Source organism: Macadamia integrifolia, chromosome 8 (assembly GCF_013358625.1).
Source record: "Macadamia integrifolia cultivar HAES 741 chromosome 8, SCU_Mint_v3, whole genome shotgun sequence".
Taxonomy (NCBI): Eukaryota; Viridiplantae; Streptophyta; class Magnoliopsida; order Proteales; family Proteaceae; genus Macadamia; species Macadamia integrifolia.
The window spans coordinates 29,245,222-29,271,293 of NC_056564.1; the positions used below are offsets into that span (position 1 = coordinate 29,245,222).

Below are 26,072 nucleotides of genomic sequence, written 5' to 3' on the forward strand. Positions count from 1 at the left end.
AAAAAAAAAAAAAAGGCAAAAGAAAGAGAGCAAGTATGAAAGCACACAATTAGAGATAAAAGCAGAATAAAGAGATGGAATGTGAACATAATAACTAGTAGAACCGAGTAAACAAATAAAGGGAGAGGAAAGGAACTCACTCAAAATGGGGTTGGGGGCAGGGGCGGGATCATTAATTGTTGATTTCAAACATCTAGCATTATTAGTTGTATTCGTATATTATAATTTTTTTTAAGGATGAGAGAATGTTCACGTGAAAGATCACCCCCTCGTACTCATAATAAACTGAATATATAAAGAGGGAGGAATACTGCATGAGGTATTCAGCAGAAGAAACTGAATACAGAAAACAGGCTCATGCATCTACAAAGTACAGGTTCCATTGCAAAAAAAAAGAAAAAAAAAAAAAAAAAAAAAAGATGGATTAATCAATAAATAACAGTTATACACAACTCATAAGTCACAACATAATTTAACCCTACCAAGCGAGAACTATCAATTCCGTTACAATTTTTGGAAATTAGCACCAATTACATGTGGTTGGCTCAAAAAGGGTCAAAATTAGAGATTTTGCGTAAGTATTGGAAAGAGCATTAAGTTTCTAGCAATTATTAAACTGAAGTGCCATGGTCAAGGAAAAAGATATTTAGTCCTGTTTGCTGGGATGAACCAGCTCATAGGGTCTGCAATTCTTGAAAGGTGTAAGCTGGAATTTAAGCAGGGCAGCCCGTGATTTGAATTTTTTTTTCTCAAATTAAAGCAGGGGAAAAACCAAAAAGAGAAGGGATAAGAAGAGGAAAAGAAATAAAGTTATTGGTGAATGAGGAAGAGGAGCAGGGAAAGACAGGAGGAAAGAAGATAAAAATAAAGGGAACTCAATCTGACTTTCCTGGTGGCTGCCACAGGCTGGATGCCAATTCGTGTGCGGACTACTTAAAATCTTCTCTTCTAGTGAACTTCACTTCTTTTGCTTGCTTAGCAAGTTGGCATTCACTTCAGTTTTTCATTCTTTTCTCTTGCTTAGGGTTCAATTAGTTGGCAAATAATTTACAACATACCATTAAGCAAATATGTGCCATATATCAGGGGAAAAGGTCCCTCATAACCATAGCTGTCATGGCGCCAAGGCGAACCAAGGCTTTGGAGGGTTTCCTAAGCGCGACTTGTCGCTGGCTTAAGGTGTAATTTTTTATTTTCCCTCTTTTCTAACATTATTTGGTATGCTATATATACCTTTTATCATAAAACTCAACATTTAGAGAAATGAAAGCAATCTGTTTGAAAGAAATTATTTGATTCCTGTACAAATATCTGGCAAGGGAAAGGCAATATCCTCAACAAATGCTCTGTTGTTTTATCCCAGTTTACTTTTGGACATGTTGTGATAATGGGATCCTAGATCACCAGAAGCTTAGGTGAGGATTCCAAGAAGAACCCAGAACAGCAGGGCAGAAATTAGAACAATATAAGGATATTTTTTCATATCTCCTCAATCAATCATTCTGATGGGGCTGTTATCCTGGATGAGTAACAGTTTGGAGCTGGGGTCTCGATCCTCGAAATGATCTTAATCCTATGGTCAGATCTGAAAATACTGGACTGCCGCAAAATAGAAAGTGTTCCATATAGAATTAAAAACTGATAGATATTAGTAACTTACCCCAGAATTTAGGTCAAGCAATAACAGTCGGATTTATAAATACTACTGAAACAAGAACGGAAACTCAGTGAGTTTAGAAGCTGCAACTTTATCCGGTTTATCAACTTCAATAGTAAGACTTTCTGCGCAATAGAACTTAAGAACAACATGTGCAGACCTCACTAGAGTCAGGGATTGAAGAAGTCAACAAAAGACCTCAGAACCTGTGAAGGGATCAGAATTGGCAGAGGAATCTGAAATCAAATTTGAAATCAGGTCTGAAAAAGAGATGAAGGAATCCCACCAACTCCAGCCCTGGCTTCTTGCCAAGGTTTCCTTACTGCATTGCACAGTAGAACAACTTTGGATCCCACAGAAACCCTGCTCCATCGCCTCATAGAATTCACAAGCTCAAGGCTTTTTTTTTTTTGGTTTGGGGTGGGTAAGTAAGTATATAAAACAGGGAAAAAAGGAGGGGGGGTATGCAAAGCCTACGAAGGCAAGGGCTGCAGTAGTGGGGGGAAACAACCCATTAAAGGGCGGAGGAGACAAAATAGAATGGAGGGCCCCAGGAATCAACAATAAGCCTATTCCTTGGGGTGTCTGAAACAGAACCGTGAGGAGCTCGGCTAAGCTTGGAGGGGACATCAAAATAGATGGCCTTCTAAATCGAATCAAAAGATCTAGAGTTGGAGGACCATCTGCGAAGATTTCTCTCTATCCAAATGTGGTTGAAGCTCGAGGCCAAATTGTTTCTCAAATCATTGGGGTAGTGTGATCCCCTACTCTTTATTTATAACTACTGAAATAAGCAAAATAGGAAACCCCTATGTATGGTAGGGAGAATCCCTTACAACTTATGTCCTTTTCTAAATAGAAACCAGGGGTTGGAATGCAGGACATCTGTCCAGCCTTTTGAACAACAACAACAACAACAAAGCTTTGCCTTATCCCAACTAAATGGGGTCGGCTACATGGATCCGCTAGTATTTTGAAAAAAAAAAAAAAAACTCTTTGGGGCATCCCAGCCTTTAGAAATACTACTAAAATAAAGAGTACAACTTACTAAAATAGATATTAACACTAATCCAGTATAGGCCTTAAAATCCCTAATACTTGGGCTTATAGAATTGGCCATACAGTACAAAACTCAAAGTACTAAACCCATTGTCCATATAACCCATTGGACAACTCAAAAATTAAAGATATTGATCCATTTTTGGTCCAGTCCAATGGCTTGGTTTGCTGCTGGCCTTCTTGTTCTTCTGTACTGCATCATGTGAAGTTACTTCTTGTATCAGTATGTTTTCCATAAGATTATGTTTCTGTTGGAAATTATCTTTATCTTTTCCCCTTCTAATCCCATTTTATTAGTAACCTTGTGCTGATGTTTCATTTTCTCGTAGGCTTTTTTGTTGACATAAACTTATTCAAAGCGAGCAAGGAGAAAGCAAGTGAAATTTCCGAAGGCAGAAATGTACAAGAAAAAAGTGTCAATGGTAGCTGTGGCACAACTACATCAGGAACAGATGGTTTGGCTGATGAAGATGCAAACTTGATGATCAAGCTGAAATTTCTCACATACAAGGTACGTGAATTTCATGTGGAACTTGTCGAAACTAATTGCATGCACTGTTGTAGATTAAAGAAATTAAAAAATTTGTGCTGAAGTATTTATCAAGAAAAGAAACTTGTGCTGCATTGGTTAATTTACTTGTTTGGAAATAGTCTGATCAGAGGAAAAAAAAAACACACTAGAATATGCATTGAAAACTGTTTTGATGCTTTTCTATTGAGTGACTATGAATTAGGATGTTGAGGAATTATTCTGACTCTTTATACTGTTAGAAAGTCCATTTGCAAGGATGGTGAAGTTCTTTTAGAAGATTTGGATTGTAATATTATACCTCTGTATTTACTATTTAGGGTTGGTAAGGTTGGAGTTTGGGTCCATAAATCCTTTCTACATATATGGTAGTTTCTTTTCTTGCAACTGAGCCTTTCTCCAAAGTTGGTTGGACAGTCTAGTCTACAAGATGGAATCTGAACTTTCCAGTACTGATCTGTAGGCACAAATGAGGGCCTTATACTTTCCCTTCTGCTTCTGCCCCTATTAACTTGATGTAGTCTATGTAGTAAGTAGTTGGAGAAGCTTCTATGAATAGAGTTTGTCTCATGGTATAAGGTTTCAACGAAATTTTGCAACACCAGCCGAAATATTTCAGTTTCAAAAGCTATCAAAATGTAACAGCATGCGATACTGAAGGATTGCAATGTTTTGACCGAGTTTCGGATTTCAATATCATTTTCCGTCACACCCTTTGTATAAAATGCATGGTTTAGATTCACAGTTTTGATGAAATTTTGACCATATTTCAAGTTTTGGTATTGTTTCTTTAGTAGCGACTCCAAAGAGGAAAACTTTTTGGAAAACCTCAAAAAAAAAATTTTTTTTTTGGGGCCAAATGACTCCCATATCTTTGTAATGAACAATGAATAACATTTGATGATTGTGAAGTGGTTTCAAATTTTATGTTTATTCATTCCTATCGTATATTAGTTGTTTAATGGAATTGTGTGTTTTAGTACTAAATTTTGTGTATACAACATTGTACAATGTACAGTACTAATCTAAGGTCCGAAGCCAAACTACCATTTTGTATGTATTTTTTTTTTACGACCTAGGGGTTCCACTATGTTTAAAGGGCCTATAATAGGGAATTTTGGAAGTTTTGGGAACTAATTTAGCCATTTGGGCCTTGAGACCATCAATCGGAACCAGTAACCGAAACTTGTAACCGAAATTTCATGGTTTTGCTAATATTTCCGTTTTGAGCCTGGTTGAAACCTTGAACCTTGGTTTGGATAGTTACCGATGCGTGGCTGTGGCTGCATGTGGTTTCCGTCTGACAAGCCTGACTTTTTGACAAGCAAGAATAGTTTCAGCATTCCACTCCGTGGTGACAATGTGCCTTATTTGTGGTTTTTCCAAGACTGATGCAGGTCAATGGCTAAACCTGTGGTAAAACCTTTGATGCCATTTTGAGATAAATAACTCAGAAACTGTGTTTCTAAATCTGAAACTCCATATTTAATGCTTTAAAAGTTTGTTCTAGTTTTGAAATAAATGGTTTCAGGTCCAGCTTGCTAATTATTTATGTTCAAGAAAACTAAGACAAGAAATGCAAATATCAGTAATTATAATTGGTGTTCTCTGAAGTTCATGTACTTGTATATTTGTCAGAAGCTGATGTAAAAGTGGATACCCATTTTTTGCCGCTGACAAATCAAAGCAGAAGAGGTGGAAAACCAGGATAATTGGGCGAGGGGAGTGGTTTATTTAAATGCCCCATCTGTGGGAATTTGCCGCAGAACCTTCATACACCAATCATGAACCGTCCTTATTAGAGCCTCTGTTTAAAGGTGTTCGGTTTAGTGAAGATACTTTATGTCATGTCCCAAAACCAGATGTCAGGTGAGGGTACAGCCCTCACCGGCACTGATCAAACGATTGGTACATTCTCAGAATCGCACATAATAAAATACATCATATCTCTTCTAAAATTTATCTTTTGATAGCTGATGCAAGGTGAATCTTCTCAGAGGAAATAAGAAAGAAACCTCAAGGTCGAAAAAATGGAACTTGGAGACATGGCAGACTTGGATGCTGCCGTCCGAGACCCTGTCCTTTGACTTCCCCCGGGGTCATGGACGCTCCCGTAGGGGGTTTCTCTCTCATCCCCCGACCCCGATCCCTGCCTTTGCCGCCTCTCCCTCTTCCAACCCTGTTTCCTCCCCTCTGGTGGGTTCGGCCTAGAACTCTCAAATTAGACATTCACCACCTCCCTTTGTTGCTGTCCTCCCACTTCATTTTGTACCCCCTACATCTTTTGGTGACTCCACAGTTGCCTGGTGCGATAAGGGCCTGCTGGTTTCTGAAGCCTTCCTCTGGGATAACTCCTTGGTGGGTCTTTACTTGGGTAGTCGACCTCCATTCCACCTAGTCAAACTCTCCCTCTTGAAGTAATGGCGGACAATGGGCTCAGTGGAAATCTTTCTGCTAGATCATGGTTTTTTCATTTTCAAGTTCTCTGATGAACATGACAAGAATCACATCTTGGAAGGAGGTCCCTGGTTTGTCGGTAGAAAACCGATCTTTTCCGGAGTGGGCATTAGCAACTGCTGTTCAACAATGTCGAGTACTCCATTCCTCTCTGGGTTTCTTTTCTGGGCCTCCCTCTCCACTTTTGGTGCGTCGATGGCTTAAGCTCGATTAGCTTTGTCCTGGGAAAACCTCAGTACTCCGATGCTAGAACTAGCCACAAGGATCGTCTTGCGTTAGCCAGAGTGCGTATTGAGATTTCGACGGCTGAATTTCTTTCCTCTTCTATCTCTGTTCATGAGGGTGAGGATTTTTGCTTCCAGCAGGCAGTCCACTTCCAGTGATGGCTTCCCTAATGCCTTATCTTGTAAGGTCTTTGGTCACGACACCTCTCACTGTCGATCGAAACCCCTTGCTTCGGAGATCCATGTTCTGGAACCTCTCGGACCTCTCCGCCATTGGGATCGATCGCTCATGGCAAATGAGCCTCTTCCCTTACGCTGTACTAGTCGTGGTAGAGGCAATCACCCCCGTTGTAGGTGCCATCATCTTCGGGACCAATCGCCGGAGCACCTGCTGATGCTAGTGTTTTGCTTTCCAAGCACAACCGGTTCTCTGCCCTGCAGTCTGACTTTGATGGCCGCGAGGAATGCCCCTCCTTTTGCAGAATGCCAACTGCCTCCCTCTCCGATCGCCAGCAGACTGAAGAATTTGCAAGTGAAGACATCAGCTTGTCGGATGACTCTGCGAGTGGAGATAACAAGTCGTCTGATGACTCCTCGAGTGAAGGCAGCACCGACGATGCTAATTGCTCCCCTCTTGCCTCTTGTGTGCCTCCTTCGACGAGATCGAACTCCCAAGCCAGCTAATCTCCCTTGTTGAGATCTCCTCTGCAAGACTCTAGTACTCTGCTTGAGGTGGACTCTTCACTGCAGTCCCTGGAAGCCTCGAGACTGTCAAATATAGCCTCTCCTCTTGCTGCGATGAGACCTGATGACTTGGACTTGTCCTTTGCAATTGACACTTCCACCCTTCCGACCATTAGCCCATCTCCCACTTGCCCATCCCCTTATGGGCCTGCCTCCAAAGCCCATAACCCCCAAGCCCGCACCTTGAGCCCTCCCTTGGACAAAACCACTGCCACTCAGCTCATAATCCAAACCGATTTGGGCTGGGCTCATGTGGCCAACAAGTTCTTCTGCCCAACCACTTAAGGACAACTAACTCCCCGGATCCGACTCCTTCGGGCCTGGACTGCCCCATTGGGGCTGGGACTGCATCTCCTTCACCTGACTCCCTTTCCTTCATAACCCACTCCTCTGTCCACATATCCAAGGCTCGCCATGGCAAACACAATCCGTTCTCCACCCGCTCCTACCAGCGTCGCAGTAGGTCTAAGTCAGCCATTAATCCAGTCGGCCCCTCTGTGGAGCCTTTGTTGCCTTCCCCAAATCAGGCCTAAATGTCCAAAGGACTGATATGGAATCTGAGGGGACTTAATGCCCCCCCCCCCAAAAGCAAGCTTCTGTGGGTTCTCTTTTCAAAGAGCCCTAGCCTGGCTTCTGTTGCTTGATTGAAACTCATGTTAGGGAAAACTTGGCTTCCCGTATTGCTTCCTGTGTTGCCCCGGGTTGGTCCCTCCTCCCAAACTATCCCCACCACCGTAATGGTCGGATTTGGTTCATCTGGAACCCATCAAAATTCTTAGTGTCTCTTACTTCTTCCTCATCCCAATTGCTCCATCTTTCCTTTACAGATGTTTCCTGCAACTCTTCTTTCCTCTTCACAACCATTTATGCCTCTAATTGCCATTCTGACTGGCTGTCTCTTTGGAATGACCTGTAGGCTATTGCCAGTCAATCCAGAATCCTCTCTTGGGGCATTTGTGGAGACTTTAACGTTGTTCGATTCGGCTATGAAAAACAAGGTGGTGGTCTTATTGACATGGCCTACGGTGATGCTTTCAGTGATTGCATCGAGGACATTGGTGTGAATGATCTTCGATGGGTAGGGCTCAAATTGTCTTAGAAAAATAAAAGGATTGGGAATGCCCACATCGCTTGTAAGCTGGACAGAATGTTAGTAAACGAAGCTTGGCTCTCAGCCTTCCTCTCTTCCCATGCCTCTTTTGAACCTCCAGGTATGTCTGACCATAGTCCCATTTCCTTAACACTTCAACCTTACATCTTCTTGGTTCCAAACCGTTTAAGTAATTTGATATGTGGTCCTCTCACACTGATTTCCTTCCTATTGTTAAGGAAGCTTGGATCAAGCCCATCAATGTATTCTCTTCCCCTCTCATCGCCTTTGCCAGAAGGCTTCAGAATGTGAAAGAGGCTCTCAAAGCCTGGAATACTAACATTTTTGGAAATATTTCAGCTCAGGTTTTGATTGTAGGAACATGCTTGCCTCTATCCAAGTGTCATTGCAATCGGACCCCCTCAACTCTTTCTAGGCAGAGGAAGAAAAAGCAGTGTCGGCCTCCTTTTCCTCTCTCCTTGCCCAAGAGGAGAGCTTCCTGAAGCCAAATTCCAGAATCAGTTAGTTGGAGCTTGGTGATACAAACTCGACCTATTTCCATTGATCTTTGAAGGCTAGAACAAACAGAAACTCCATCCCCGTGTTGATTGATGCCAATGGCTCCCAAGTCCATAGAGTTGAAGATATCAAAGCAGTGGTAGTAATTACTTCAAAGACCTCTTTAAGCAAGACCAGAGGCCGATCACCCCAATCCTGGATGGTGTTTTAAATAAGTTCATTCCTGCAAATTTGATCAACATGCTCTTAAGTTATCCCTTCCGATGGAGAAATTGAATCGGTTATTCTTGCCCACAAGCCAAGCAAAGCTCTCAGCCCAGATGGCTTCAATATGGGATTTTTCCTTGCCACCTGGGATATCATCAAGTTTGATCTCATCAAAGCAGTAAAAAGCTTCTTCTTCAACCCAAGCCAAATCAAAGGAATTAGCCACACTTTCTTGTGCCTCATTCCTAAGAAAGAGGGTGTGAATGCCATGAAGGACTTTAGGCCAATCTTGTTATGCAATCTTTTGTATAAGTTCATTGCCAAGATTCTTGCTAAAAGGATCAAGCTTGTGATAGATCCCCTTGTCAGTGAGAACCAATCGGCCTTCATCCTTGGCAGAAGTATTTGTGATAACATCCTCCTTTGCAATGAGATTGTTAGAGAATTTGATAGGAAAGCTCACAGCCTTACTGCTCTGTTGAAGATTTACATCCACAAAGCCTTTGATTCCTTAAGATGGGAATTCATTGCCCCAGTTATGACCACGATGGGCTTTCCCCAAGTCTTCACAAACTAGATCCATCATTGTATTTCTACCCCCAAATTCTCGATCTTGGTTAATGGGAGCGTAGCTGGATACTTCTCTTCTTCTGTTGGGATTCGCCAGGGATGCCCTCTCTCACTTTACAGCTTCTCCTTGGCCTTGGAAGTTCTGCCTAGAAGTTTCGAAATTTCTACTGATCAACTGCTCGTTTCCCCAATTCCAAAATGTAAGGCCATCAAGCTTACTCATTTGGCTTTTGTAGATGATTTGATGATTTTCTTTAAAGCAAATGAGACTTCCTTCCAGGTCATTATGAATTTCTTGCAGCTCTTTGAATCTATGTTTGGTCTCCGCATTAATCCAAGCAAATCTCTTATATTTCTTTTCTGGAGTTTTTGAGCCGGTCAAGGCCTCCTTGATGGAGAATGTTGGTTTCTCTCTTGGTCAGCTTCCGATAAAGTACTTGGGCCTTCCATTGATTCCTGCGAGACTTTCTGCCCACCATTGTACTCCTATGCTGGACCTCATCAGGAAAAGGCTTCAGTTATGAAAAGGAAAGCTTCTTTCTTATGTGGGGCACCTAGAGCTCATAAGATCTGTCCTCCAAGCTTATTATATATTTATATTTGTTGATCCAGCATCTTCGGATTACCTTCAGCCACCATCTCAAGGCTTGAATCTATATTTTCTGCTTTCCTTTGGAAGGGTTCAGAATGCTCCAAATTCCTCCGCCCTTTAAGTTGGGCAGCTATTTGCCTCCCAAAATCTGAGGGCCTGGGGCTGAGGCGCATCCATGATGTTTACTCTGCAGGTATCATCAAGCTGATTTGGAAGATAGTCTCCAAGAAGAAGACTATTTGGGTGAATTGGGTTTTTTCGGGTCTTCTCCGCTCGAATTCTATTTGGATAGCTTCCGTCCCTACTAATGCCTCATGTGTCTGGTGTAAGATCTTGTCTGTAAGGCCTATTGTTAATGGGGCAATCCTGTCTCTGATTGGTGATTGTTCCTCCACCTCTCTGTGGCTCGACCATTGGCATCCGATGGGAGTTCTTCATATCAATAGTGCCATATCCATATACAGCTCAGGTCTTTCTAAGCAGGCTCTTGTTGACACTATCCTGTCCTCGGGCATGTGGACTCCGCTTATCTCCTCCTACCCTTTGCTGGCTGATATTTGGTCCTCATTGCCCCCATCTCTGAAGTTCAGAGGAGAAGAGGAGACCGCATTATTTGGGCTCCTACCTCCGATGGTTACTTCTCTTCAAAAGTTGCTTGGGAGTTCATTAGAGCTCAGGGCACTCACTCCCCTTGGCACAAGATTGTGTGGTTTAAGCATCACATTCCTCGTCAGAGTTTTACTGCTTGGCGCGCCCTCTCCAACTGCTTGCCTATGAAAGCCTGCCTTATCAGTCGGAAGATCCCTGGCTTCCCCTTGTGTTGTATATGTGGGTCTGAGCCTGAAGACATTGAGCTTCTCTTCTTTGCATGCCCTTTCTCCCATGCCATATGGAAGGGGTCTCACAAAATGTGGCCCTAGAAATAGGATTATTCTTCCATTTTAAAGGTAATGGATCTGGGTGGACATGGCTTTCGCAGGATCTTCCATCTGTGACATTGTGGGTGAACTTGCTTTTTGCGCTACCATCAACCAAATTTGGATGGAGTGTAACTGGAGGAAATGGACATCCAACTCTCGCACGGCTAGTCAGATTTGGGATTCCATATCCTTTGATATAAAAGCTAAAACTGCTCAAGTGACCAAAACCTGTATTGCCTCCTTAAGGAACAATCACATTGTTGCATGGTTTTAAGTATCTCCGATACCGATACGATACCCTCCGATACGTATCTTAAATTTAGCCGATCGATACGATACACACCGATACGATACATGGAATTTTTAAAATTCTTTTGTATCGATATATATCCTACAATACATACCAATATCACAATATGCATCAATACACCACCAATACACATCGATACGATACGATATGCCTCGATACGACACGATATGCCTCGATACGACTCTATGGAAAATATAAAATTGAGGTAAAATGTACGTTTCGATATGTATTGGTACGTATCAGTATCGATCGATACGTATCGGTATATATCGGTACGTATCAGTGAGTATCGATATATATTTATATATATCGGTACGTATCGGTGAGTATCGATTATAGTTTTTAAGGCAGTAAGGCGAAGAAAGCGCTTGAGGGTATCTCAAAGCGCCTTAGTGATAAGGCGGACATAAAGTGTCGCCTTATCGACTAAAGCGTTCCTGTGTAATTTTTTTATAAAACCAATCTATTTGGCTCATATCCTAGTTGAATCCTATTACTCATATGTTAAATAAATATTAAAGGTTTATATTCATACCAATGAAAACAAATCAATAAAGTGAATAAACTAAGTTCATCTTCATCAATCATCAATCATTAATCATCATAACATATTAACATATAATATAAATACATAATTATGAAACAAAATTATAAATATAAAGAAAAGAAGACATAAAAAATACAAGTATTTATTATACTTCCCTCTATGATGCTAAAATGAGTGCCTAAGTCCTAAGGTCATCCACTATATTTCTACTCCCGTCAAAGAAGAATGATGTTCACCACTGTCGGAGCAAAATGGTAGCCTGGATCAATGGTTCTTCCTTATTCCTTGATTCCTATTCAAAGCCCTTTCTTGAAACCCTTGACAAAATCCAAACCCTGTTTGTGAATCGTGTTTTTGTTTTGTTTGTTCTGGTTATTTTTTATGGAGTAAAGCTGATCCCATACATCTCAAGTGTTAACAAAACCACACACCTACCAATAAAAAATCTATATTTGGAATCTTCATCAAGTAATTTTAAAATGTGTTTAAAAAAAAAAAAAAAAAACCCATAAGGCGCCACTTCACATAAGGTGGAGCACTGCCTTACCATCTCTAGACCGCATCAGCGCCAAGCGCCTTACCAGCTCCTTAAAAACTATGGTGTCGGTATGTACCGATACAGTGTGCTACGGTCATATAATGGCCAAGATGGGTAATTTTTCAGAAAACATGATTTTTTGAAGGGTTTTTGTTCCAAAGTTGCTGTCAGCCATATTTCTCTATAACTAAAGTGGAAATCAAGGTTGGGAACAAGGATTTTACATTAATGGGACAACTAGAAACCTTGAATTCTTAGTACGATACCCTCAATTTAGTGTTTATGCATAATACATGTTATCAATAGCTTTTTTTTAACAAATTCTTTATGTAAAAGTGTTTAAAAAAATATTTTCTATCCATTTATGTGTGTATCTTTAGCGTATCTTAGTGTATCTCCGATACGATACAATACCCTCCGATACGTATCTTAATTTTGGCCGACCGATACGACGATCGATACCGATACTTTAATCCTTGCATTGTTGTATCTTGGGGTCTCTCCCTTGCTTTGCTTAGGGCACCCTCCCTTTCCTAAGGGAAGATCCTTAGTCCCTTCCTCTCTCCCCCCTCTTTTTATTAATGGTCTGTATGTATTTTCTTCTCCTTTGGTAATTAATTATTTTATTCATAAAAAAAAAAAAAATCATATCCAAGTCTCAACAAATTAATTAAATCGGGAATAAAAAATCCCAAATAATACGTACTGGGGAAATCTAAGGTGCATCCCCAAATTAAGATTCAAAGATATACTCTGTCAGAGTTTACATGAAGCAGTTCCCTGCTACAACCATATATTAAAATAAAAGTAAGCTAAAACAAGAAAACTTTGGGTTGCCCAAGAACTCCGTTGCAACTCGCACCCCTGTTCTATTCCTCTGAAATGTCAAATTTAATGGCGTGAGCTCAACAACCCAGTAAGCCAGGAAATAACAAGAGCACAACACAGTCACAAAAACCAAACAATCACGACAATCAAATCAAACGCTTCTATATATTCTCAAAACAACCCTACTTGATAGAAAAACCCAACACTTTCAATAAAACTATCTTTTGAAATTTGTCACTTTAGCCAACACTAAGGGAAATAGTTGCCACCACCCACAACACGAGAGGAACACAACCCTCTTACAATTACTTATTTTTGTCACTGACATTGTGATTAATAATACACCTCTGGGCACTCACATGTGCACAGTGGGTACAATTTCCGCGGCTCCTCAGAATACCTCTCTGGTGGCTATGTCTCTCCACTAGCATGGGGGCAATTTATTTACCCTCAAACGCTTCCTCACTTATCACTCTTTAGAAATCACACTTTTAAAATACACCATATGAAAATAGAGATAAAATCTCGAGTAGAGGACAAAACCACTTTTCCATCACCCCACATAGATGCATTTTCACTAGGATTCACTTGCACAACCACATAGCATACCTAATCACAATTGAATCACCATATATCAACTTGCACAATGCAAAGCACTATAATACAACTTAACACATTCAATAACTGACATTCCACAGAAAAATTAAGCCAAACATATCACACCTCTGTGGTGGGCACCCACTATAATTCCCTTACCTCCATTTGCAAATGTGTTGTCTCCACCCTTTGAGTTCCATGTATTCGGGATATCACATTCTGCAATTGATAATACCCTATATTAATCACCTATCCCAAACTTGTGGCTCAACGGTTAGGAAAGAGAGTCAGAGAAAAGGAGAAACAGAGTCGTGAGAGAGAAGGAAAGAGAGGGAAAAGAGGGAAGATCGAGAAAAAAGGAGAGAAAGAAAGAAAATAAAGTGACGGACATAAAGGGGACCGCAGGAAGAAAGAGAAAGGGATTTGAGGAGAGCAAAAGTGGTATCTCAAGCTTCTTCAATTGCTGAAATCCAAAGTTCCAAACAGCCTTATTGCCTTACAAGTAGGTATTCAAATCTGTCCGTTAATTTTCTGATCTTGGTTCTTGGGTCTTCTTGCTTTCCATCCTATGTCTCTACAAGCCTACTGAACCATCTTGATTCCTCTCATATAGAGAGGAGATCGACCCCTATGGTGGTCCATTTTAGCCACCTACTTTACTGCTAGAATAGATCACCCCAAACCCTAATTCCTAACAATTGTTAGTTTCTATCCAAAACTTTGGGGTTAGCTTTGATTTTAAGTGACTAATTCAATGATTCAATTGGTCTCCCCCATGTTGAAACCAATCTGTTTAGGGTTAGGGTTTTCCTTGGGACCCAAATCTTGGGACCCAATACTATCGGATCAGTCCCATCTTATGAAGTGTGTTCTTATACTCCCTATTAGCTATTGATTCCTAGAGTTTGACCTCCAATTGAGAGGGTTGACTTTTTTGGGAAGTAAGGTTTTAGTTAGGTTCGGGATAGGTGATTAGCAGAACAACCCAGTGCACGAAACCCCCGCCAGTGCAGGGGCTGGGAGGGGAAAATATATGCAACCTTACCCCCTGTTTTGCAGGACAGGCTGTTTTCAAGTTTTGAACCTGTGAGCAACATGTTGCAATAGTGCAACCTATTTTCCTTTATTAGGCTCTTCTCCCCCTTCCCACAATTTGTTGAATTTGGGTGGGGACCACAAGAAATTTAAAACCAAAATAAATATAAAGAAGGAATCTTTTAATTAAAAAAACTATTTCCCCCAAACTTACAAGGTTTGAACCTACCCCTTATTAGACAAAGTACTAACCACTAGGCTAGCCCATTAAGTCGTTAATTTAACCTAAATTAAATATTTAAATAGACTTAGAAAAACAACATTAAAGAAATACCTATTTTAAGGTTCCAAATTTGGTGGCATTACACTTTATCTGATCCTTCCTGTTTGAAGCCTAACCGTCCCTAGGGGAACTGATCAGAAATCAGTTCACCTAAGCTTAGATCAGCCTGATTTAACCTACCAAGGTTTTCCTCCGGCTACACCGTTGAAGAAAACCACCATTTTCTTCTCTGTCACTTGCAGTGTTGGGTGGTCAACATATGTGCCTAAATCTGAGTGAATTTATTTTTTGGTTCCTAAACATTTGTTCCACACCCTACTAATTGTGGTTGTGTTTTTAAGGAGATTGGTTAACTATGTGCCTGTAACTACCCCATATTTGAATCCAATAAAAATAGTTTAAAAATCAAATTCCAAAAGGATAAAAAGTCAACCCCCAGTCCAAGAATAAAAACTTGATTTATTGTTGTAGGGGTGATTTTCAACTTTAAAATGCTTGGGTTTTTCTCAATTCTGAAAATTTTATAAATCTTGTCATCGTGAAGCATTGCTAAAAACCAAAAGTTTGGTTGATGTCCATAATATTATTTTCATTCAGGCGATTTTAGCAGCATTTACACACTTTAAAATAAGTTTAACTGGAACAAGACTTGTCATTAGAACTCAGATTTAAGTAATCATAGACTTGTTGAAAAGTTGGTTTTGTGTTATACCTAATATAAAAAAATCTCATGTAAATTAACATCATTTGACCAGTCAAACTTATTATAGAACAAGAGCATTTCTCTAAATGTTAATTTTCTTATGACTTAATGTAACTTGATGTGACTTAATGTTGATTTTTTATGATTTGATGTGACTTAATGTTGGTTTTTGACGACTTGATTTGATTTTTTATGATACAAGGTATATATAGCATACTAAATAATGTTAGAAAAGAGGGAAAATAAAAAAATAACACTTGATCACCTTTGGCACCTTGTTTGCCTTAAGGTAGGCGACTTGTCACCTAAGCGCTTAGGGAGCCCTCCAAACGCCTTGGCACCGTGACAACTATGGTTGTGAAGGAGACTAGGTGACCCAAGGTGTTGGAGGGGCGTCTAGGCGACGCCAAGGCATCCAAGGCAGTGGCCTTTCTTGCATAAACAAGGCGTGTTGTTTGCCTTGGACCCAAGAAGGTGCCTGGATGCCTAGGCAACACCTTGACAACTACGTTTAGGATCATAATTTTCCTCTTATCTAGTGCTTACAGCCAAAATTTATGCCTGCTTGATATTTAAAAGAAAGTAATTGGATTTTCTTTTACTTAGTTGATGCTGCCAAATAAGTTTATCCCTTCTTTTGCTCTCCTGTCTGTGGATTGAAATATGCTGCTGATTAATGGGAAACTCGTTTCGACAAGAAGTTTCACGTTTTTGGTGCTTGACTTTTGCTGTCTACAATGAACAGTTACGAACATTTTTGATTCGCAATGGCTTGTCAATTCTTTTTAAAGAAGGTCCCGCAGCTTACAAAGCGTATTATTTAAGGTGAGTGTGAATGATTACTTGTTAGTAAGTTGTATTATATCAACCGATATAAAGTGTATAATGAGTTATTTTACTACTATGCGTTTGTATTTGTGTAAAGAATGTGGGGACTTTCTTTTTAATTCATTCTGAAGGGTGCTGAAATAGATTTGGCATGGAACAGTTGATCCTTCAGTCATGCCACCTACTTCTTGTAGATTTAAGATGTGTTGGGTATTTGATGTGCACTAATCTTGCAGTTTTAGTGATCGTTTTCTCCTTGGATCTTGTCTATAACTCAGTTCTGTCAAATGCTTTAACTATTACACATAATATGGCTATCTCAATATTCCAGGCAAATGAAAATATGGGGCACTTCAGCTGGGAAGCAGAGGGAACTCAGCAAGATGCTTGATGAATGGTAATCTCGTTTTTTCTGTTGCTCTTTGTTATGTTTCTTACCTTCTGTCGTAACCCTTTTACTTTCTTTGGCAAATTTGTTTCAGTAGTATTTGAATTGAGTTGTTGCTTCTACTATATAGGGCTGTGTATATCCGGAGGAAGTATGGAAACAAACAATTGTCATCATCCACATACCTCAGCGAAGCTGAGCCTTTTCTTGAGCAATTTGTAAAGCGCAGTCCAGAGAATCAGGCTTTGATAGGAGCAGCTGGAAATTTTGTCAGGGCTGAAGATTTCTTGGCTATTGTCGAAGAAGGCAGGGATGAAGAGGGTGATCTTGAGGTGGAGCGGGACATTGCACCTTCAAGCCCTAGTCCAACAGTTAAGGACACTGTTCCAAAAGCTGAGGGTTTGATTGTGTTCTTTCCAGGTAAATCTATTGAATACAGCCTTAAATTGGATTGAATGTTATCTTTGATGGGGCTCTTACTATTACATTGCTGTTTATCTGTAGCATTGTTTCTAGAACTGCTCATGACTTAGAATGTCTCCCTATCTTCAAAGAAAAGTCGATTGGGATTGACACAAAATAATGAAGTCTGCTTAAATTTCGATGCTTTGGTATAAAATTCATGCTATATTGCTGTAAAACATTCTGTTCTGCCAGTTTTTTTAGTGACCACATCTTATGTATGAGAGCTTTGACACTTTCTGTCCAAGTAGAGAGCATTTTTAATCTTTTTCTAGTGTTAAAAAAGTCTTCCCTGCCTTCGATCCTGATGCGATTCTTCCTAAATGTCAATCTAACAATCCATAGCTTTTCTAGGTAGATATTTTTAGTGAAGAAGTTGAAAATAAAGTAGCAATGGATGTCATTATGTGTTTCAAAAAGCTCCTCTGACCATATACAGCTGTTACCTCTGGAGGTTTTGCAAGTTAGTATCATTTTTTTGTCTGAATTCTACAGTTGGGAAACTGGTGACGTGATTTAAGGCTATTTATGTATTAATAGGTTTAACATGTATATTTCAAGACAGGAACATTTCTGTGGGTGGTTTGTTAAGCTATTTCAAACATATGGTTTTAGCCATTGAACTTTTGAAAAGTTGACATCATTAGAGGGTTAAGAAGAAGAAAGTTGCAGTCAGCCCCAAAAGTACGTAGACAATATAAATGGCCAGAAGTTATACAAACGAACCAAGACCAAACCAAAAATCAGCAAACTATAATACTTGGCACCGGCACCAAAATATGACAATCCATCCGTCCTCTTATTTGAAATGCAAATTTCTGATCCATGCGAGATATTGAAAAGTAATAAAAAAAAATCATAGATCAACTCTGTGGGTTTTATTTTTTTTGAATTTTGGTAGTATCATTTTATTTCATAATGAAAGTTGATTAATACGACAAACAATCAGCAAATGAGGTTATACATGTGTGCTTTCAGCCAACAATAAGGAAACGATATGGCTTCTCACCAGAGAGATTACCCACCTCCCCCTAATGATGTCCCATAATTGAATAATCAAAACAGTACCAGAACAAGATCTTTTCACAGAGAATAAAATCCAGATTTAAGAGAAATCAAATTAAACAAAATCAGATGGCCAGATTGGGCTGAAAAATCGAATCTAGCAAATCGGTAGTAGACAGCTGCTACAACTTACAGTTTAATCTAAAGGACTGATCTGAAATTTGGGACTAATGCTAGTTAGACCAGGATAAGGGAAAAATAGTAATTTCAAAGGCCAAACAGAAGTCAGAAATCGGGGTTGTTGTTTGGCAATCGATTCTGCATATGAATCTGATTTTAGTAAATAAAATAGAATTGTTGCATCGGAATCGAAATCAGTATATCAGGATATAAAGAGTAGGCTAAGAAGAAACATGGGTAGAATTGGATAATGGGAATAATTCCAGATTGGCTGGTCAGTATTTGCCCAAATTGGAATCGAGTTCTATTTTAAAAGGATAGAACATTCTATCAAATTTTGGAAGGATTAATGGTCAGATTTCCCAACCTCAAAAAACATGTAGCATGTAAAAGCAAAGGTTCGAGTTGCAGAAATTTTTAGATTATGACTTGTTAATGGCAATTAGAACTAGAAGAATAAAAAATCCAGTAGTATATCAGCAGCTTCGGAACAAGATCAACAAAAGATAACATTTGGGCCTCACATTGCAAGGTGGTTCGATTGGTAGAAACACCAATCTCCTGATCAAACACAAGAGGTCTTCAAGCATGAAGAAGCAAGAAAAAGCTGCAATCTTCTTTACTAAATTCGTGTTCAATTCTGGGCTAGCTTACAAACTTATATAGAAGACTAAAAAAAAACTCCTACACTGTTTTGACCTGTCAATTACAGTTCTACATTAAACAGATCAATCTCAATTAGGGTTATGGCAAGTTGTCGGTTTCAGAAAAATGATCTAGAACAGAACATTTGCAAGCATGTGAAATTGCTACGTACCTGCTCATTTCGTGCCGTCTTTGGAACCCTCTGTTCTTCTCAGATTCCAAAGCTCGAAGGATTGCCTCAATCGACTCTCAAACCAGCTTGTGAACCTGGCTCTGATACCAAGTTGTAAAACAGTAAAGAAAGTACATCAAGGAAGAAGAAGAGAAAGGATTTCTGGAGAATGTGCTGCAGTGAGTCATCGATATCACTTTACCTAAAAAGAGCAAAACCTCTTACTTAGACTGTAATATCAGTAATACCCCTACTTACGTAAGTATTCCCCCATAAGACAACAATACACGTATTTCCTAAAGTACTCTTATTCTAACACTCAAAAGTTGTTTCCTTTAAGATTGCTGATGTTCCTTGATACTTGTCTTCTTGTTCCGTATTTAGTTTTTATTTGCATGAAAATTTTGGCTCTTTAAAAAACCGATGCGTAGCACGTTATGTGTCAATTCTCATATGCAACTTCAAATTTATTTTTTATGCAGGAATACCTGGTTGTGCTAAGTCCGCACTTTGCAAGGAAATACTAAGTGCTCCTGGTGGACTTGGAGATGACCGGCCTGTTAATAGTATTATGGGTGATCTTGTCAAAGGTTTGATTTGATTTCAGTTTTTCATAATGCGATGTGAATTTTTGTCCACTATGAGTAGACTGTAACAAAGTTTATCTTTTATATTTTCAACTGAGTTTGGTGGCATCCTCTGTAATAGACTGGCAGTTGCACCTCTTCATCTGAAGCAACTGGTTTATGTGCCATTGAGTTCTTAATATAATCCTGAAGAGAGCATACAGTAAAAGGGCAATGAAAGAAGTATGATGCAAGAAGCTCTTTAGCATGAGATGTAACTGGAATGGACTGTAGGAGTTAGTGGGGGAGCATTTCTTTTGATATATATTTATATATATATATATATATATATATTGAATTTGTCAGTTTACTAATTTTTTAACCAGATAAACAGCGATAAGCATAGCTATTTATTGACTTTTCAAATCATTAACAACACAGAAGGTAGAGCAAGAATTCTTGCAACTATCAAGGAAAAAATGGAATTAGGCCATGAACACATTAAAACATATGAAGGAAACTGATTTCTCATTGTGTGTTTCCTATTCCCATGTCCTTTTGGTATGAAATGACCCACGAAAGAAAATTCTGGATGATAATGCAATAACCGTCACTTTATCACTCTTGACATTAGAAGATGTAACTTTTCTTATGGTATTCTTCTAAAAAATATGAATGCCAAATATTTGACATGTCATATATTTTTATTAGTTTTGAATCTCATGAAAATATGATATAAAATCCAAGATGTAATTCCAAAACTGTGTCACTTTAGTTTCCCATTTCGACAACAACATAAAAAAAAAAAATCAGCCTCATCCCACCTTAATGGGGTTGGCTACATGGTAAAAAAAAAAAAAAAAAAAAACAAAGTAGGAAAAACTGAGTAAGAATGAAGAATGGAAGTAAGAGGAAAGAGGCACAACCCAGAAAGTCAGGAGAATCTCAACTAATGGGGTCGGCTACATGGATCCTTGCCCTCCCGTAGGTTCTACAAGACCTAGACTATGCTTTTCATTCCTCACAACTTCTCCTATGGTCATTTTAGAACCACCCTTTGCTCTTTTAGCTCCTTCAGTCGGAATCATGTCACACCTCCTTACTAGGGCCTCCCTAGGCCTCCGTTGAACATGACCATACCACCTCAAACGAATTTCTCGCAGCTTGTCATTGATCGGGACAACTCCCAAATCAGCTCTAATACCTTCATTCCTTACTTCATTCTTCTTAGTTTTGCCGTACATCCATCTTAACAGCCTCATCTCTGCTACACATAACTTCTCAATATGATAATTGTTAGCTGGCCAACATTTTTCCTCATACATCATAGCCAGTCTTACAATAGTCCTATAGAATTTTCCTTTGAGCTTTAAAGGAATACTTCAGTCACACAATACTCCGGTCGCGCCCCTCCACTTCATTCATCCCACTTTCATTCTATGTAAAATATCATCCTCAATGTCACCTTCTTTATTTATAGTTTCCCCAGATATTTAAAATAGGCAACTTTGTAGTATCCCTCTTTCCAAAATTTTCACAATGTCATTATCCAACATAGTGTGACCAAAATTACACATTATATACTTTGTTTTTGTTCTACTAATCCTAAGGCCTCTTGTTTCTAAGGTTGATCCCCATAACTCTAACTTAGCATTAATATCTGCTTTTTTCTCATCCACCAAAACAATATCATTGGTGAAGAGCATACACCACGGGACCCTCGTCTTCAATGTTCTTTGTTAGGTCATCCATGATGAGCATAAAAAGATGAGGGCTTAAGGATGATCCTTGATGTAACTCAATTGTAATCGGAAATTTCTTGTCTTGACCTACCACAGATCTCACACTAGTCACAATGCCCTGATACATATCTTTAACTACATCCAAGTATTTACTGGACACCCTGCTCTTCACGAGAACGTGCCAGATTAAATCTCTGGACTTTGTCGTAGGCTTTTACCTGGTCAATAAAGACCATATGGAGATCCTTTTTGATATCTCTATATCTTTCCATGAGCCTCCTCAAAAGTCGATAGCTTCTGTTATGGATCTACTTGGCATTAAGCCAAAGTGGTGTACCGAGATAAACAAGCTTCAATAACCTTCTCCCAAGGTTTCATAGTATGACTCATTAGCTTTATGCTTCTATAGTGATTATGGCATTGGATGTCACCTTATATTTTTGTTGCTTCTCTTCCATTCATCTGGCATCTTCCTTGTGTTCATTATCCTATTAAATAGATTGGTTAACCAATATACCTCACAAACTCCTAGGGTTTTCCACACTTATATTGGAATCTCACATGGGCCTGGTGTTTTTCCTGCTTTCATCTTTCTTAGAGCTTCTTTAACTTTTGCCACACTAACCTTCGTCCAAATCCATGGAGTGTGGTATCTTATTGAAAAAAGCAATCTTCCGGGTCATTTGTACTCAAACTATGTCTATTTAGTAGGTCACAAATATATTCATCCCATCTCTTCACAATGTCCTCATCCCTTGCTAGCACTCTCCCATGATCACCTTTGATACACCTCACTTGGACGAGATCTCTACTCTTCCTTCCTCTCATCTTATTTATATTATGTGTAGCTTTTCCCCCTTATTTTATGTTTAGGTTGATATAGAGATCCTCAAATCTCTTCGCCCTAGCCATCCACACAATCTTCCTAGCTTTGTTTTTGGCATCATTATACCTCTTTTTGTCCTCTGTTTATTTAGTCTTTTCCCATTTCCTATTGTCAAATTTGAGAAGCATGTAGTTTCATATATACTATAATGAGAATTAGCCATTGGCCAGATGATTATCACAAGAATAGATGATAGTTTCTTCTTATCAATTTGTTCTAGTTAATTAATGGAGTGGTCTAGTGAAGTGTTTCTTTTTAAACATCTTTACCAAGTGGAGACACCAGATAGAGCCAAGGATGGCTTGAAACCAGTTCACCCATCATGATGCACTACCTCGTGTTCCATACTCACTTTGATTTTCCTACTCAAGAGTCGATTGGGTTGATTACCTTTTTTTTTTTTTTTTTTTTTTTTCTCCACCCCTTCTAGTTTTGATGAGAAAAGCCTATTGAAAAATTCTCCCTTATATGCTTAATAAACCAAATAGCTAGTAACGAACTTCGTAGAATATGGGATTTAGAAAATCCCTCGATTATATCTCTTAAGAAAAACTCAAACAAGCCCTTTCCTAAACCAAACGTCACCACTCATGATTCAAAATCTTTCTATTTGCAAGAGCTAATTCTCAATTACCAGATTGGACCACCTTTAATATATTGGTGCTGACATCAACAATACAGTCATGACATCTCTCTTAGTAGTTTTGCCTTGGATCTTCCCAAGGGTCAAAGAAAGCTGCTTTCTCAAAAGAAATCTAGGGTTTATGTAGGTGAAAGATGATGAGAAATGGAGGGGGGGAAAAGAGAGCTTGTGGGGCTGGTAAACTTACCTTATATGTAAGGGAATCTTCTAGACTTAAGTGGCCCTACTTAATAAAAGAATGACCATCAAATACAGCTAATGTAGAAGTAGGTTCACACTAGGTAAACAAACTCCCAGTATTTAAATAGGCCAAACCATAGTAATTCTGAACACTCAAAACCAGTCTTCACAGAAACCAGAAATAGAATCAGAGAAGGAAAACTTCGGCAGAGAAGCTAGAATGACTAAACCTGTCCAGAAATATCCAGGAACAACTCAGAAACATCACTCACAGCAGCAGGCGGCAACTCAGCAACAGAACCCAACAGCAGCTAACACTTTCCCAGAAAAATCTGGGTTTCGGCCAGAACAGGGAGAAACCCTACAGTTCAGTTTTGGCTGGGCAGCAGGGGCTGAAACCCCAATCGAGTGATCCCCTTGAGGTGGTCTTTGAACCCTTTAAAGGGTCTTCAAATCTTCTGGACAGAAGAGGAGAAAAGGGCCCTGCCGATTTGAGTTAGAAACCCTAAAACCTGCAGTCAATATTGAGATGCTGAACTGATTCTTCCCAAGCTTCGATCCTTGTTAATTCTTCAAATAAGCTTAGTTTAATCCACACATACTCCCCTCACAGTATGTAATAACAGAAATTAGAAAAGAAAAGAAAAGAAGATATTGAGCAAGATAGATGTGGGTGGTGGGAATGGCTATCTCAGCCTGGGTATCTCACCCACAGCTATCCCAGCTGTTTGTCATCCTTACTAAGGAGAGGGAGCAAGCAATAGCTGCAGCAGACTTCATTAATTCAATTCTGATTTGTGTCTACAGCGGGGCTCTCTTTATATTGAGGTCTGAAATTACAAAATAGAAGCTTAACCCAAATTAGAAACTAGTGCAAGATAGAAACTAATGCAAAAATAGAAACTACCTCTATCTTCTAATTTAAGAAACAAAATAGCTGCTACTAGGGGCTTTCTAAAAGTGTAAACAACTACTAAAGCATGGAAATTAAAGGGGTCAAACTCAGCCCAAAGGCTGGTTCGGCCGCTACTTCTTCCTCCTGTGGTATTGTAGGCCATGATGGGAATCTACATCAACAGCATCTATCAATACTGAAAACACTACACGGGAGTATTATCAACCATTTCTCATCTGAGTTTGACATCCTTCCTCTTCCCTTGGTTTACTGTGACCCAGATTTTCAAGCTCTATGTTAATAGTTTAGACGGTTTAGCGACCAACTAGGTGCACTTGATTCGACTGCCTTTCAGTCAAAAGACCAACCAAAATAACGTCTTTGGTTCTTGTATCAACAGTTCTGATGTTTCCAGTTGTGAAAAAAGAGCAACCCAGTGGCGCGAGGCTTCTGCTACTACAGGGTCTGGGAGGGGAAAATGTGTGCAGCCTTACCCCTTGCTTTGTAGAAGAGGCTATTTCCAAGTTTTGAACCTTGACCAGCATGTTGCGGTAGTGCAACTTAACCATTGTGCCACAGGCTTTCTCACTAATGTTTCCAGTTATGCTGTGTCTTAAAATATTTTGTGCTAGTTTTTCTATGAAAATTATGAAAATTTAATGTTAATTTGTTGGAACTAATACTTCATCTACCCTATTATAGAAGTCAGTGTCAACATTTAAATAATTAATAAATATTTATGCATTTAAATTTCACAGCCTCTCTTTCTAACATAGTCATTTGAAAATGAAAAAAAGTTGGGGGCCACACTAAACTTCCATGTTCAACGATGTGACTTACATGTGCCTTCCCCTAGTAATGTAATAATTGGTTTCCCAATTCCTGGCGAGGTCTCAAGTCCTTATTTGGACGTGAATTTCTTAGTATTGATTTGACTTAATAATTAGATTCAACACCCGTGGGTTTTAGTGATATGATGCAGTTAGGCGTAGGGATAATTAGGTATATATATAATTTTTTTTTCTTTATTTTTATCTTGTTAAGAGTCATTGTTGTTAGCAAGTAGAGGTAGAGTTTGAGTTCAATTTTATTTCAATTTTAGAGTTTGAATAGGTTTGGTTTCTTGTTTACAACTCTTTAAATAGATGCATGTAGTCCATCGTTGGGCAGATTTTGATTGAATTGAATTTGAAAAATGGGTTTGCCTGCTGGTTACCAATCGTGATTACTGGCTTCTACTCCTCTCTCTGGTCGATTCCAGAATCCCTCCTTCGGGTCTGTTCGTTATCTGTTATTATCTTCTTCTTTCCCTTTATTCTCCTTCTCTTCTTGTTCTTTCTTTTATTTCTTTTTTTATTCTGTTTTTGTTCCCTGGTTTTGCCATGGGCGATTCTTGAAGCCCTATATATTGACTACGAACTCCCTGGATAATTGCTCTTTTAACCTAAGATTCTAGGCGTTAGGTGTCCACCCTAGGGCGACTCAGGCCCTTGAATTTTATTCCCAAAGTCCCTTCCTACTGGAAGTTACAGGTCTGCAACTGAATTCAGATCTATACCTACCAACAGAATTGGTTTCAGTAATGTTTTTATTATTTTTTAGACTGTTTAATCAGGTGAATGCTGGTTGTTCTTAATAGCCCTGGATGTCCGGTATTTAATTCTAATTTTTCAGTTGGGTTGGTCACGTATTGAGAGAGTTCCACTGCTTGACCTCGAGTTAGGTTTCTGTAGGCTCATGTACTGTCAAGAGGTGCAAGAAGAAGCGATATCTTCTGTACTTCTAAAAAGGGGCAGAACACTTAACTATTTGCACAAATATTCCTCCCTCTTAAGTTGTTTAAACTTTATCTCCTTCTTGCCTTAAATTTCAAAATCACCCTTCTCTTTGAACTCTATTTACTCCTGTCCTAATTACTGTTTACCCTCCCAATAGGGTTCTGAACTTCCATTTAATTATGAAATTGCCACTATCTTTCTAGTTGAGTTTTCTATTAATCTTGTGGGCCCATAGCAACCCAAATGTAGGGTTTTATATCCCAGGTTTGCATCATAATGTCCTGAAGCATTCC

The 26,072-nt window shown here is 39.2% G+C and overlaps 1 protein-coding gene across 1 annotated transcript in view; it reads left to right on the forward strand.

Moving 5' to 3' along the window:
- LOC122086520 (tRNA ligase 1) overlaps positions 1–26,072 on the forward strand; it is a 51,244-nt gene that overhangs the window by 6,938 nt on the left and 18,234 nt on the right. The window contains exons 8-12 of the mRNA XM_042655392.1: positions 3,046–3,227; positions 16,155–16,234; positions 16,569–16,634; positions 16,756–17,045; positions 19,572–19,679. Coding sequence (XP_042511326.1) covers positions 3,046–3,227; positions 16,155–16,234; positions 16,569–16,634; positions 16,756–17,045; positions 19,572–19,679 — 726 coding nt within the window. The remainder of the gene's footprint in view (positions 1–3,045; positions 3,228–16,154; positions 16,235–16,568; positions 16,635–16,755; positions 17,046–19,571; positions 19,680–26,072) is intronic.